General features: G+C 44.5%; 1 protein-coding gene and 1 long non-coding RNA gene across 18 annotated transcripts; both read right to left on the bottom strand.

The window, feature by feature from the left end:
- Positions 1 to 308: 308 nt before the first annotated feature.
- LOC112271719 lies at positions 309 to 2,681 on the bottom strand. The gene is made up of 2 exons (XR_002964992.1): positions 2,195 to 2,681; positions 309 to 798 (listed from the first exon to the last, which is right to left on the bottom strand). It is a non-coding gene; the product is annotated as an uncharacterized LOC112271719 (long non-coding RNA).
- A 507-nt stretch (positions 2,682 to 3,188) lies between these two features.
- Positions 3,189 to 10,258, bottom strand: LOC100826667 (pentatricopeptide repeat-containing protein At2g20710, mitochondrial). 17 transcript variants are annotated; one of them, XM_014901246.2, is made up of 6 exons: positions 9,938 to 10,258; positions 8,046 to 9,842; positions 6,027 to 6,117; positions 4,678 to 5,879; positions 4,385 to 4,456; positions 3,189 to 3,859 (listed from the first exon to the last, which is right to left on the bottom strand). In XM_014901246.2, the coding sequence occupies exons 1-2, from the start codon at positions 10,202 to 10,204 to the stop codon at positions 8,616 to 8,618; spliced, it is 1,494 nt and encodes a 497-aa protein (XP_014756732.1). In that variant the 5' UTR covers positions 10,205 to 10,258; the 3' UTR covers positions 3,189 to 3,859; positions 4,385 to 4,456; positions 4,678 to 5,879; positions 6,027 to 6,117; positions 8,046 to 8,615. The 17 variants fall into 17 exon arrangements, 15 of the variants coding, with proteins under 15 accessions (XP_014756732.1, XP_024317282.1, XP_014756740.1 ...); XM_024461514.1 differs by having other exon boundaries at positions 3,189 to 3,580; XM_014901254.2 differs by having other exon boundaries at positions 5,824 to 5,879.
- Between the last annotated feature and the right edge of the window lie 253 nt (positions 10,259 to 10,511).

Below are 10,511 nucleotides of genomic sequence, written 5' to 3'. Positions count from 1 at the left end.
CGACGCCCCCCCCATACGGCCTAAAAAAGTGGCAGGCCGGACGCCAAATTGGGAGCGCGGCTGGAGATGCTCTTACCACTTCTTTATCGAAATCAGGGCGAAAGCATGGACTCGTGAAACTCCGGTGTCGCATCAGTGCGCACTGCGTAGTTCAATCGTTGTTGCTAAATGCACATCAGTGCATCTGTGCATGTATTTCGTGCTTTAATTTCGGAAAATATATCGTTATTTGCGGGTAGATCGGCAAATAGTTCAAGGCCTAGAGATTTAGGTAGTGTTTGGTTGAAATCATGAACTGGAATGTAATGGAATGGTTTCAAAAGTTGAGATGATTCATGTGTTTGGTTCTTAGAACACAGAGAAGTGAAATGGAACCATATGGTTCCTCAAAAAGGAATATTCCCTCAATATGCCTAACCATCTCATTCCTCAAAAATGTAGGAATGAGTTGGTTCTAAGTAGAACCAATGATCTAAGTGTTTGGTTCTTAGGATATAGAAAAGTAGAACCGTTCCATTACATTCCATTCCTATAAGAATAGAACCGTTCCGTTTCATTCCACCTCGCTCAGAACAAACACTACTTAGCCTTCGGACTTCGGAGTGAAAACTAAAAACACGGAGGCGGCAATGTTTTGAGCGGCGTGGTCCGGATCTCATAATTTTGGCGCCATCACGGACAGCTTGGCATTGTAGGCAGGCAGCAGCCATGATCGATGGGGAGACGGATCCTCTTTACTTAACGTGAAGCTTGTTCATACCAGATTCTTGAGAGATCCTGCTATTGCTTATGCCAAACCTAAACGCGTCTCCCATCGAAAAATGACAAACATATCTTTCAAATAATGTACTAAGTACTCATATATTGATATATAATAGGTAACTAGTTGAGTGTCCGGGCGTTGCAACGGAGAAATAAACATGCTGTCACTTAATAAGACAAATGACAAACATGAAAAGACTAATGTTTAGTCATTATTTATCAGATAACAAGTCATTACTCTATATTAATGATTTAATAATAAACTCATCAGCATACAAAAGCTCCTTGACACTGATTCTCTTGGACAGTATATCTACAGCCTAAAAATTGACTGAACATGAGAATGAGCAGAAATTGATCAATATTTTTTACATATTGGAAACATTGTCATGGATCCTATTCAGACAAATTCACTTGCATAAGTAAATCATCTCAAATGAATCAATTTGTCAAAATGCCATTCTTGCATAGTCGGACCTCTTTCTAACTTTCCTAGATGTCGTCGACATTAGAAACCGATTGGTGAAAGCCTGAAACCTCCTCATAATAGGACAAGACAGAACAAATGGAATAACTTGAAGTCTGAAGGAAACATTTAAAAACTGATGTCGCAACATGACAAACATCATCATCTATTAATAGTGCAAGAAGTTTCTAAAAGGTGATTTGATATCAAGCTTAGAAGAGATTATTCTGTTGTCTTGTAGCTTCTAGAAACTATCATATTAAGTGACTCAAATTTGTCCCAATATGGATGTATCTATAGCTAAAAAGAGTTTTGATACATGTAATATTTCGGCACTTAATATGGGACTAAGCGAGTATGTTAATTTATATAAACCTTGGGACATATCACTGAGAAGAATTACTACGGAGGTCGCTTGCTTAGCACATACATTTATATGATTCATTTGAAACATCATAAAGTGAAATATATACCGGTACCAAACAAGCAAATGGTGTGAAGTAAATGAATGCCTGCACACTAATTCAGCCAATAGAATTGTAGAGCGAAAAACTCACGGGGTTAGCAGAGAAATTAGCGAGGAGACGTGATTCAGAATGCTTTCCCCAGATGCTTGCACACTAATTGAGCCAATAGAATTGTAGAGCGAAAAACTCACGGGATTAGCTTGGATCTCACGCCAACAGGGGTGAAAGAAGTCCAATATCTCGTTCAGGGTCATCTATTGACAGATAAGAAATGAATTTGTCGTTCAACCTATCCTCTAAGGCAAATGAACGAACAGTTGGTGGGTAGGCAAACCACCATTTGCATCCAGTTGAGCGGCGACGCCAGACCAATTAAGGATGCGGCGTTGGACCAAGGATGCGCCCCACGGATGGCGGCGAACTGAGCAGGCACGCTGCTGCGGCGGATTCAGTCTCAGGTTTGGGGATCAGGGTTGTAGGGAGAGATAGGGGCGAGCACCTTTGCGTTCTGGGCGGAGGAGCTTCAGTGCTGGCGGCGGTGACGGAGAAGCGGCGGCTTTCGACGACATCTCACGGTGGGCGAGTTGGCTGTGGGATCCCGGCGGACCACGCGCTGGATGACAGGGGCGGCGTCAACGAGTTGGTTGGCGGGGTCGCTGGCGCGGAGCCCCGGGCAGAAACGGGGGTCGGGGGCACGTGGGAGGTGGCAGGGGAGGCGCTGTGGTGCGATGGCGAGCACCACGGCGACTGGCGCCGTTAGAACGGCGGGGACGAGGGCCCGGAGGCCGGGGATCGAGGTGGGAAGGGATGGCGCGGCGGCGGCGTGGACCGGCACATGGAGGGACGGGGCGCGGGAGGGATGGTGACGGAGAGGAAGGGACCGAGAGGAGAGGCTGGTGGGCGGCGGCGGCGGCGCGTGGGGCAGGGAGCAGCGGCGGCATGCGGGCAGCGGGCTGGGCGAGATGCGAGAGAAAGAAAAAACGATTCGGGAGTTCAGACGGCAGCCCACGGATGTAATTTCTGTAATTTGGGGCGACGTACGAGCTTACCACGGACGAGCCTATTACGGACGCAACTGCAAATTAAGAAATAGTAAAGATTAGTGTATTTCGAGAAAAAAAAAGACCACTAGTTCATCGTTGTGCGACATGTTAATAAGCTGCACTTGCAAAAATTATACAGCAGTATACACATATGCCATGTTAAAATTAAAAGACAATATCGTGCGTGTTTAAGATGCAGAACTCATTCAGCACCACATGGTGTTCATGGACTGAAGGTGGCTGATGAGTCGCTGACTGGACAAGGCCCATTATCCGTAAAGATCAAATCAACAGCAAAAACATCACATGGTTTCCAAGAAACCGTAGAGAGAAACAGGGAATACGTATCTGTTGCTTGAAGAAAAGAACAAAGAATTTGGCCGTCACATGCCTCCACCATGGCAGCTCAGGCACTCCGTTGGTAAGATACAATCAAAATCAGACTGAACATCAGTAAAAAGGACCACGGCGTCACCGCGGCACGAGAAGGTAATTCTTTGATCAGCGTAATCTTACATGATCCCATTTACATGAATCAAACTGAGTTTTCAAATGCCAACTGTACATCATATGCCACTGTCAACTTTGATGAGCTAGTATCAACACGAATTCAGAAATATTTCCAGCCACTCAAATTGTTCTTTCCAAGCTTACCTAGTCTTCCAGAAGTGATCCGAATCATGATTCCACCCGACTGGTTTGGCTGGACAATGGTGTTGGCTAGATCAAGCGTTCGATGCCAGGCCTTGCAGCCATATCAGGCCCAACTTGCAGACCAATCCAGCCTTTGCTTAGGCCCCAGTCTGGGGTTCTGCCCTCTCTACCATATTCAAGAATATCATCTGTCGAGATGGAAAAAAACACAGCAGTGTATTTTTACGAGAAGAATCAAAGGTTACCGTGCAATGTACTACGGCAAGATGCCTTTCATGAGATCTGCATACATCTCTTCAGAATCATATCTGTAGCTGGTGTGGCAGGACCATGGTGTTGGCTAGATCAAGCGTTCAATGCCAGGCCTAACTTGCACGCCATATCAGGCACAACGTGCAGACTAATCCAGCATTTGCTTAGGCCTCAGTCGGGGTTTCTGCCCTCCCTACCATATTCAAGCATATCATCTGTCGAGATGAAAAAAAAACACCAGTGTATTTTCATGGGGTCTGAGCAAAAGGGTTTTCGGGTCTGTCTATACAGCAGGCGCCTGTTTTTAGATACCAAAACAGGCGCCTGATTTCTGACCAAAAAGCAGTCACCTAATTTCTGAAAGAAAAACAGGCGCCTGAAAATTCAAATAAAACCAGTCATCTGCTCGTTTAAAAGAAACAAGACACATAAAGAAACATGTTCTAAGAAAAACATGCACCTAATGGTTTAAAAGCCAGCCTCATAATACCAGAATCATGCATTCACCTATGGTAAGGGGAAACACACTACACTGACTGAGTGACAAATTCAAACATCATCTAGATAAAACTCAGAATCAAAAAGTAATGAACAAAATTACTGGCTGCAATTCCAGTATTAAACAACTGCAATTGCATTTCATACAATGCTTGATTGCGAGTAGTAAAGTACATGCAATTTAAGTTAAATAAATGACACCAACAAACAGATCACAGCAAGGCAAAACAGAAAATGAGTACCTGTTCATTGCCGATTCAAGGAAAACTCTACCTTCCCTCATCAAACTGTCCATGCAACATAAGTAGATCAATCTAAGCAACAGAAACATCAGTCACAATCGACAAAATGAAGCAACAAACATATTGGGCTGCAATTCCAGTATTAAACAACTGCAATTGCATTTGATACAATGCTCGATTGCAAGAAGTCAAAGACATGCAAATTCAGTTAAAATATGACACCAACAAAGAGATCACAGCAAGGCAAAGAGAAAATGAGTACATGTTCATTGATGATTTGAGGAAAACTCTACCTTCCCTCGTCAAACTGTCCATACAACATAAGTAGATCCATCTAAGAAAAAGAAACAGAAGTCACAATCGACAAAAATGAAGGAACAAACATACTGGGCTGCAATGCCAGTTTTAAACATCTGCGATTGCATTTGATAACATGCTCAATTGCAAGTATTAAAGTACATGCAGGTTTCTGTCAAGATATGGCACCAACAAAGGAATGGCAACAAGGAAAAAATAGAAATTTTGTACCTTTTCAGTAAAAAACGTGCAATACAGCAAGGAAATCGGTCTTAAGCAAATAAGATAATTGCACTAACTCCAAGCTGGAATTGCAGCTGCGAAGACATGCAATTTCAGTAAAAAAAAAAAACTCCCTCCGAACCTAAATTATTGTCGTGGTTGTAGTACAAATTTAAACTAAAACCACGACAACAATTTAGGAGGTAGTAGATTGCGAGCAATTTCAATATAAATGCAATGCAATTGCACTTTGTAAGGACTACAATCAGCAAAGCTATGGGAGCAAAACCAACCCCTGAAATTAGATTGGATGCAATTTCAAAAATAGAAAAACTGCAATCAGCAAGGATACACGTGCAGAAAACCATAAAAATAGAACCGCAATCGGCAAAACTTCAGGTGCAAAAAATTGCATTCAAGATATTAAGAGAGTCATGAACGGTTTTGAGAATGAGAAAGGCTGGAGCTGCAATCAGTAGTGCAAAACAGAAAAGAAACAAATTTGCATTAAAAGGGCAGTGCAAAACTTAGTACAAAAAATGGGTCCTACTAGTTTGTTTCACATAAATTTGTGAAATCCTTTCAAGTCAATTGAAGAGGGAATGATAAACAGAAGGGGAGCTGAGAAAAAACAAAAACGTAAGTGGATAGAACACAAATGAGGGCCCAGAACACTATTTTGCACCAAACATCTTGCAGTGAAGTCCAAATATTGGTGAAAAACACCTATAAACCCAAAAATGAAACTGCAATTGCAGCTGGCAACAATTGGAATTGCAAAAAGTTAACAGTATTGCAATTAAATTAGAAGGGTGATGCAATTGTGCAAGGCATTGAGTAATTGCAATTAAATTAGAAGGGTGGTGCCGTGCGTGCTGGTGTCGGACGCCATGAGCGTCTTGCAGAGAATCACTGCTTACTGGTCTCACCGTCCACGCCGCTGCTCCCATCCCTCGTCCCTCCGCCTCATTGCGTCCTACAAGCGAGTGCATCAGAAACAAAATCAGGCCAAAATCTTCTTTTTTCTGCAACAACGTCTAGCAGAAACCAAATCGAAACAAAACCAAATGACTCAAAAAGATCTGAAAATTAGAAAAATAGTGTGTGTGTGTGTGTGAATAACCTTACAGCAAACCAAAAGCTACAAATCTTAGGCAGAGCTTGTCCCCTTTAGGCAGCATAAATCCCCTCCAAAAGCTTCTCTCGCCTTTTGACTGTACACAGAAAAACCCAATTTCAATCACTAAAATTAGCTAACTGAAACCGAACACCACTTAATAACACACAAGTGACATAACTGATGTCCCTAGACAGACTGAAATGATAAGCCCAGATTTCATACAAAGAGAAATTAGAATTACCACAAATCATAAAAGACCTTAATTGACATGTATGCAAAAGTTTCAGTTAAAGAGGTTGCAGTGCCTTCCTTGTAAAACTGATAGACACAAGTAATTACGATTTTATGTTTGTATTTTCGCTTCATCTTTTTCCTCTTTGAACATGGAGAATATCCCCTCTAAATGCAGACAAAATACATTGATGGATAACCATAATCGCCTAAAAAATATATATACAACAAGTGGAAGAGTCTTCAAGCTGATAAACAGAGAGCTTCTCAAAAATAGACTTCTCGGCATTACCCTAGTGCAACCTAGCCTAACTTCTATCAAATTAAGTGAAGAAAGAACAGTGGGCAAAAATCACTGAAAATTCCCACCAAAAAATCAAAGGCGTGTGGAGTATAATAGTTGAGAGGACCATCTCACATCAACGACTAAAGACAAAGAGCAGTAAATCAAAGGCATGTGTAGCAATGACTAGTTAGCAAGTCACTTAAGGTAAATCCTTTGTCTATCAGTGTATGTTTCCTAATCAGCACAGGTATACTACCCAACATCAATGAGAAAAAAAGGGAAGCACAAATGAACACGCACTGACACTTAATAGTATATATGAATGAGCAATCAGAAGGTCCCAGTGTCACCAATTAGCCGATTGCGCTACAAAAATGTGGTTGCATGTGTGTTGTTCCCTGTAAAGAGCAAAAACATTGAACTAGTACAAAGAAGCTAGTCTTCTTTCTAGGTAATATGTTCAAATTAACACATGCTAAAACGATATGCTACTTTGTGTTTTGCTACAACACCTTCTAGTCTATCAAAATTCAGAAATCAAAACTCACAGTACCAATTTATGGTTCTGTTAGAGCAAAATTTTCAAGGGATGAAACAAGCAATGATAGCCCCATAAATGACATAACCCTCATGATAATGCAAATAGAAAAATAATTCTGCAAATATGCCTTGCTCTCAAGGTAGAACAACAAAAAAGTCACATGTACAAACACAACTAATGTCTCTTCCAGGTAAAGTTCAATCTGACGCTAGTGTACATGAAAAGCAAAATTCACTGCCAACGGCCACCCCCTATGAAATGTGTGGCACAGATAAACCACTACTTATGTAGATTAAAGTAAAATTCACTCTCAAGTCAGGTCAATTGCATCTTCCACAGACGGCCAAAAGCACCACAAATACATGTTACAGCACAAGTAAGAGCACACAAAAAAATCCCCATTACGAGTCGTGGACGGAATCACATCAGAGAGAGGCTGGGCGCACGGACGACAGTTGAACTGGCAGGAGAGAAGGAGGAGGGGGGGCGGAGCTGGAGATGGAGGACATAGGGGCGGAGATTGGGGGGCAGGCGCATGGACATCGGCCGGAGGTAGGAGATGAGGAGGACGATGGCCAGGAATACTTACCTCCTGCTCTTCCAGCCCCCTCCAATGGTGCTCACCGGGCGGGGACAGAAGCAGCCTCCGCCGCCGACGAGCACGCCACCCCTTCCTATTCCTCGACGCGCCTCCGCTGTGCCCTTCCCCCTCCCGGCGAACCTCCACATCCGCGTCTCCTCTCTCCTGCGACGGGAGTGCGCCGCCTCTCATTTCCCCTTTCCTTTTGTTTTCTCGAGCTCTGAGTGGTCAACGGGTGGGCAGAAGGAAGAAGCGGTCAAGCGGTTGGAGTACCCAGCGAGAAATTGAACCCATCGGACGGCTGACGCGTCGACTGTTTTTCAGGAACAAACCAGGCGCTTGTGCGTGAGCAAAAGGGTTTTCATGAGAAGAACCAAAGGTTACCTTGCAATGTACAACAGCAAGATGCCTTTCATGAGATCTGCACACATCTCTTCAGAATCATATCTGTAGTTCGTTGTACAAGGCATTAATTAGGCTATCAGCTTCTGTCAGACATGTTCCAATCGGAACTTTGAATGCAAAACAAGGGGGAAAGGAGAGGAGCAGTTAGGGTTTAAGTGTAAGAATTTGATGAAGAAATCAAGAAAATTAAGCAGACGGACATCTTCAGAAAAATGGTTCCAATTCATGATGTGAGAGATGGAGTCAAGGAGATTGGCTTAAAAGAATTATTTGTGAGACTACTGGAATAACTGGACCTACATTACATAATATCTTATCTTATCCTAACAAAAGTACAAATCTCCATAAATTTCAATGAGCATATGCCAAGGGTATATTTGATATCCCCACTGCCCTATGAGGCTGTCGCATAGAAGATAGTGAATTTTTTTTTGCGGGGAAGAAGATAGTGAATTGCAGCGTCTTGATAAGCATTAAGCAGTGGAGTAAAGTCAATTAACAAGTGGACGGGTTAGCAACTATCTGCCAAAGGAAATAAGCAGCGCATATCTACTTGCACAGTCTAGCGAGGATCCTATCTGTCTCTTGGTCAGCCTCAAAACCATCTTCATTCATGCGATCAAGCAAGTCTGACACTGGCATTCCTGCATGAACATATGTCTTCAGTAAACTATGGTAAACATCCCTCGTCAATGGAACCAAACTCCGTAGCAGGCTTGCCATCTCCTCTGCTGCTTCGACATTCTTTTGCTCCATGAAATGGTCCAGACTCATTAGCACATTTGTCAGGTCAGGTTCCCATCCGGAAGTTGCGGAAGCAAGAGCCTTCCTTGTCAGATCCACTGCTTTTAACACTTGGCCATCCTTAAAAAATCCAGCAGCCAACTTATACCAAGTATTAGCATAAGGCATCCTCCCTTTGGTGATGGCTTCATCCACGAGAGCTTCTGCCTTCTCCATAAGACCTTCTGCGCAGTAACCATTTAGCAGTAAGTTTATTAACCGGAAATCATGGTGAACAAACCTGCTTTCCCACTCTCGAAAGGCTTTCTCAGCTTCATCAGTGTCATTCATCTTAAGCAGCGCACTTATCCTGCACATGTACATCGAGTTGCATGTCGGTACTTTGGACTTGTAGACATCCCAAATCCGGTCCACCTCACTCCGCATTCCTGAATCAGCACACATGGAGAGCAAGAATCCATATGCAACCCTACCATTCTTCGGATCAATCCGCTTTTCTGATTCCTGAAGAGCCTGCAACGCCTTTCCTTGCAGCCCAGCTTTCATGAAAGCGCTGGCTACAATGGCATATGAATGCCAACCCACAAGGTTCTCACGCGGCTTGGCCTTCTCAAGAACTTCCTCAATCCCCTCCAAATCTCCAGAAGCTTTATATACGGTCAGCAGAATATCGATAGTGAACAAATCAGGCTTGATGCCACTCTCTTCCATTGCCCGGTACATGGTGCGCACCTTCTCAACCTGCCCGGTCTCCCAATAAAGCTTCATCATCACATTGTAAGGGTAGGAACTCATCATCCCCATCTCCTGCATCTCCCCGAAGAACTTCTCAGCCTCCTCTACAAACTTTGCCTCCGCGTAGCATTTCAATAGGGATCCGTAGCACTGCGATTTCTTAATCTCTTTGGACAGCCCCCCGAAGTACTCCACCGCGCTCTTGAGACCGTGCACCTTGCTGATCAGCTCTAGCCGGTACGCGACGTCGCCCGGCTTCAGAGGGAAATAGCGGCGGTCGGTCATCCACATGGACATCTGCGAAGAGCACAGAGAATCAGCAGGTGAGTTGCGCGCAGAAACAGATTTCAATTCGGCGCTGGGGGCTGATAAGGTGATCGTTTGCCAGGGACCTCGAGCGCATGGGAGAAGCGGCGGAGTCGGATGAGCTTCTTGATGATAGCCTGGAGCTCGTGCTTCTCGACGGGGCGGTCCTCGGCGAACGCCCATTGCTCCAGAACGGGGGTCAGCTGCAGGCGCGGGATCGCGACTGCTGCGACGCGGTGGTACAGGGAGTCGGCGAGCGGGCTCTGGGGTGGATGGGAGGGAGGCGAGGAAGCCTCGGCGGCCGAGGAGAGGCGGCGGAGCAAGCTGCGGCGGGGAGGGAGGAGGCGCTGCATTGTGGTGCGGGCGCTCCGGTTTGGCCAGAGGAGTGCGAGGGTTTGGGGGAGAAATAGGCGTGGGCTGAAATGAAATGGGCTTTGCGGTGAGCGAAAGAAGGAGGTAATAAAGAAAAAAAGAAAAAACAGAGAAGGAGCCAGCAAGATCGAATCGGTACTCGTTCCAGCAGCAACAGCGCCACTTAAAAATTACAGAAGATCCGGGCGATCACGGCGTCGCCGTGACTTAGTCTACTCCCGTCGATCCCGGCGGTGAGTCCATCTCCTCCCACTGATCCCAGCGGTGATTTTTTCTTGCCGTCGTTTT

The sequence above is a fragment of the Brachypodium distachyon genome, chromosome 3, assembly GCF_000005505.3.
Source record: "Brachypodium distachyon strain Bd21 chromosome 3, Brachypodium_distachyon_v3.0, whole genome shotgun sequence".
Taxonomy (NCBI): domain Eukaryota; kingdom Viridiplantae; phylum Streptophyta; class Magnoliopsida; order Poales; family Poaceae; genus Brachypodium; species Brachypodium distachyon.
The sequence above is the reverse complement of the archived record's forward strand: the minus strand, read 5'-3'. Positions and strand labels throughout refer to the sequence as shown.

Bases quoted from the DNA above. Each gene is read 5' to 3' on its own strand.
- LOC100826667 (XM_024461506.1), bottom strand. From the start codon at position 10,204: ATGCAGCGCCTCCTCCCTCCCCGCCGCAGCTTGCTCCGCCGCCTCTCC. The intron at 9,843-9,937 runs GTCCCTGGCAAA...TGCTCTTCGCAG, and splicing joins GCTTCTCCCATGCGCTCGAG to ATGTCCATGTGGATGACCGA.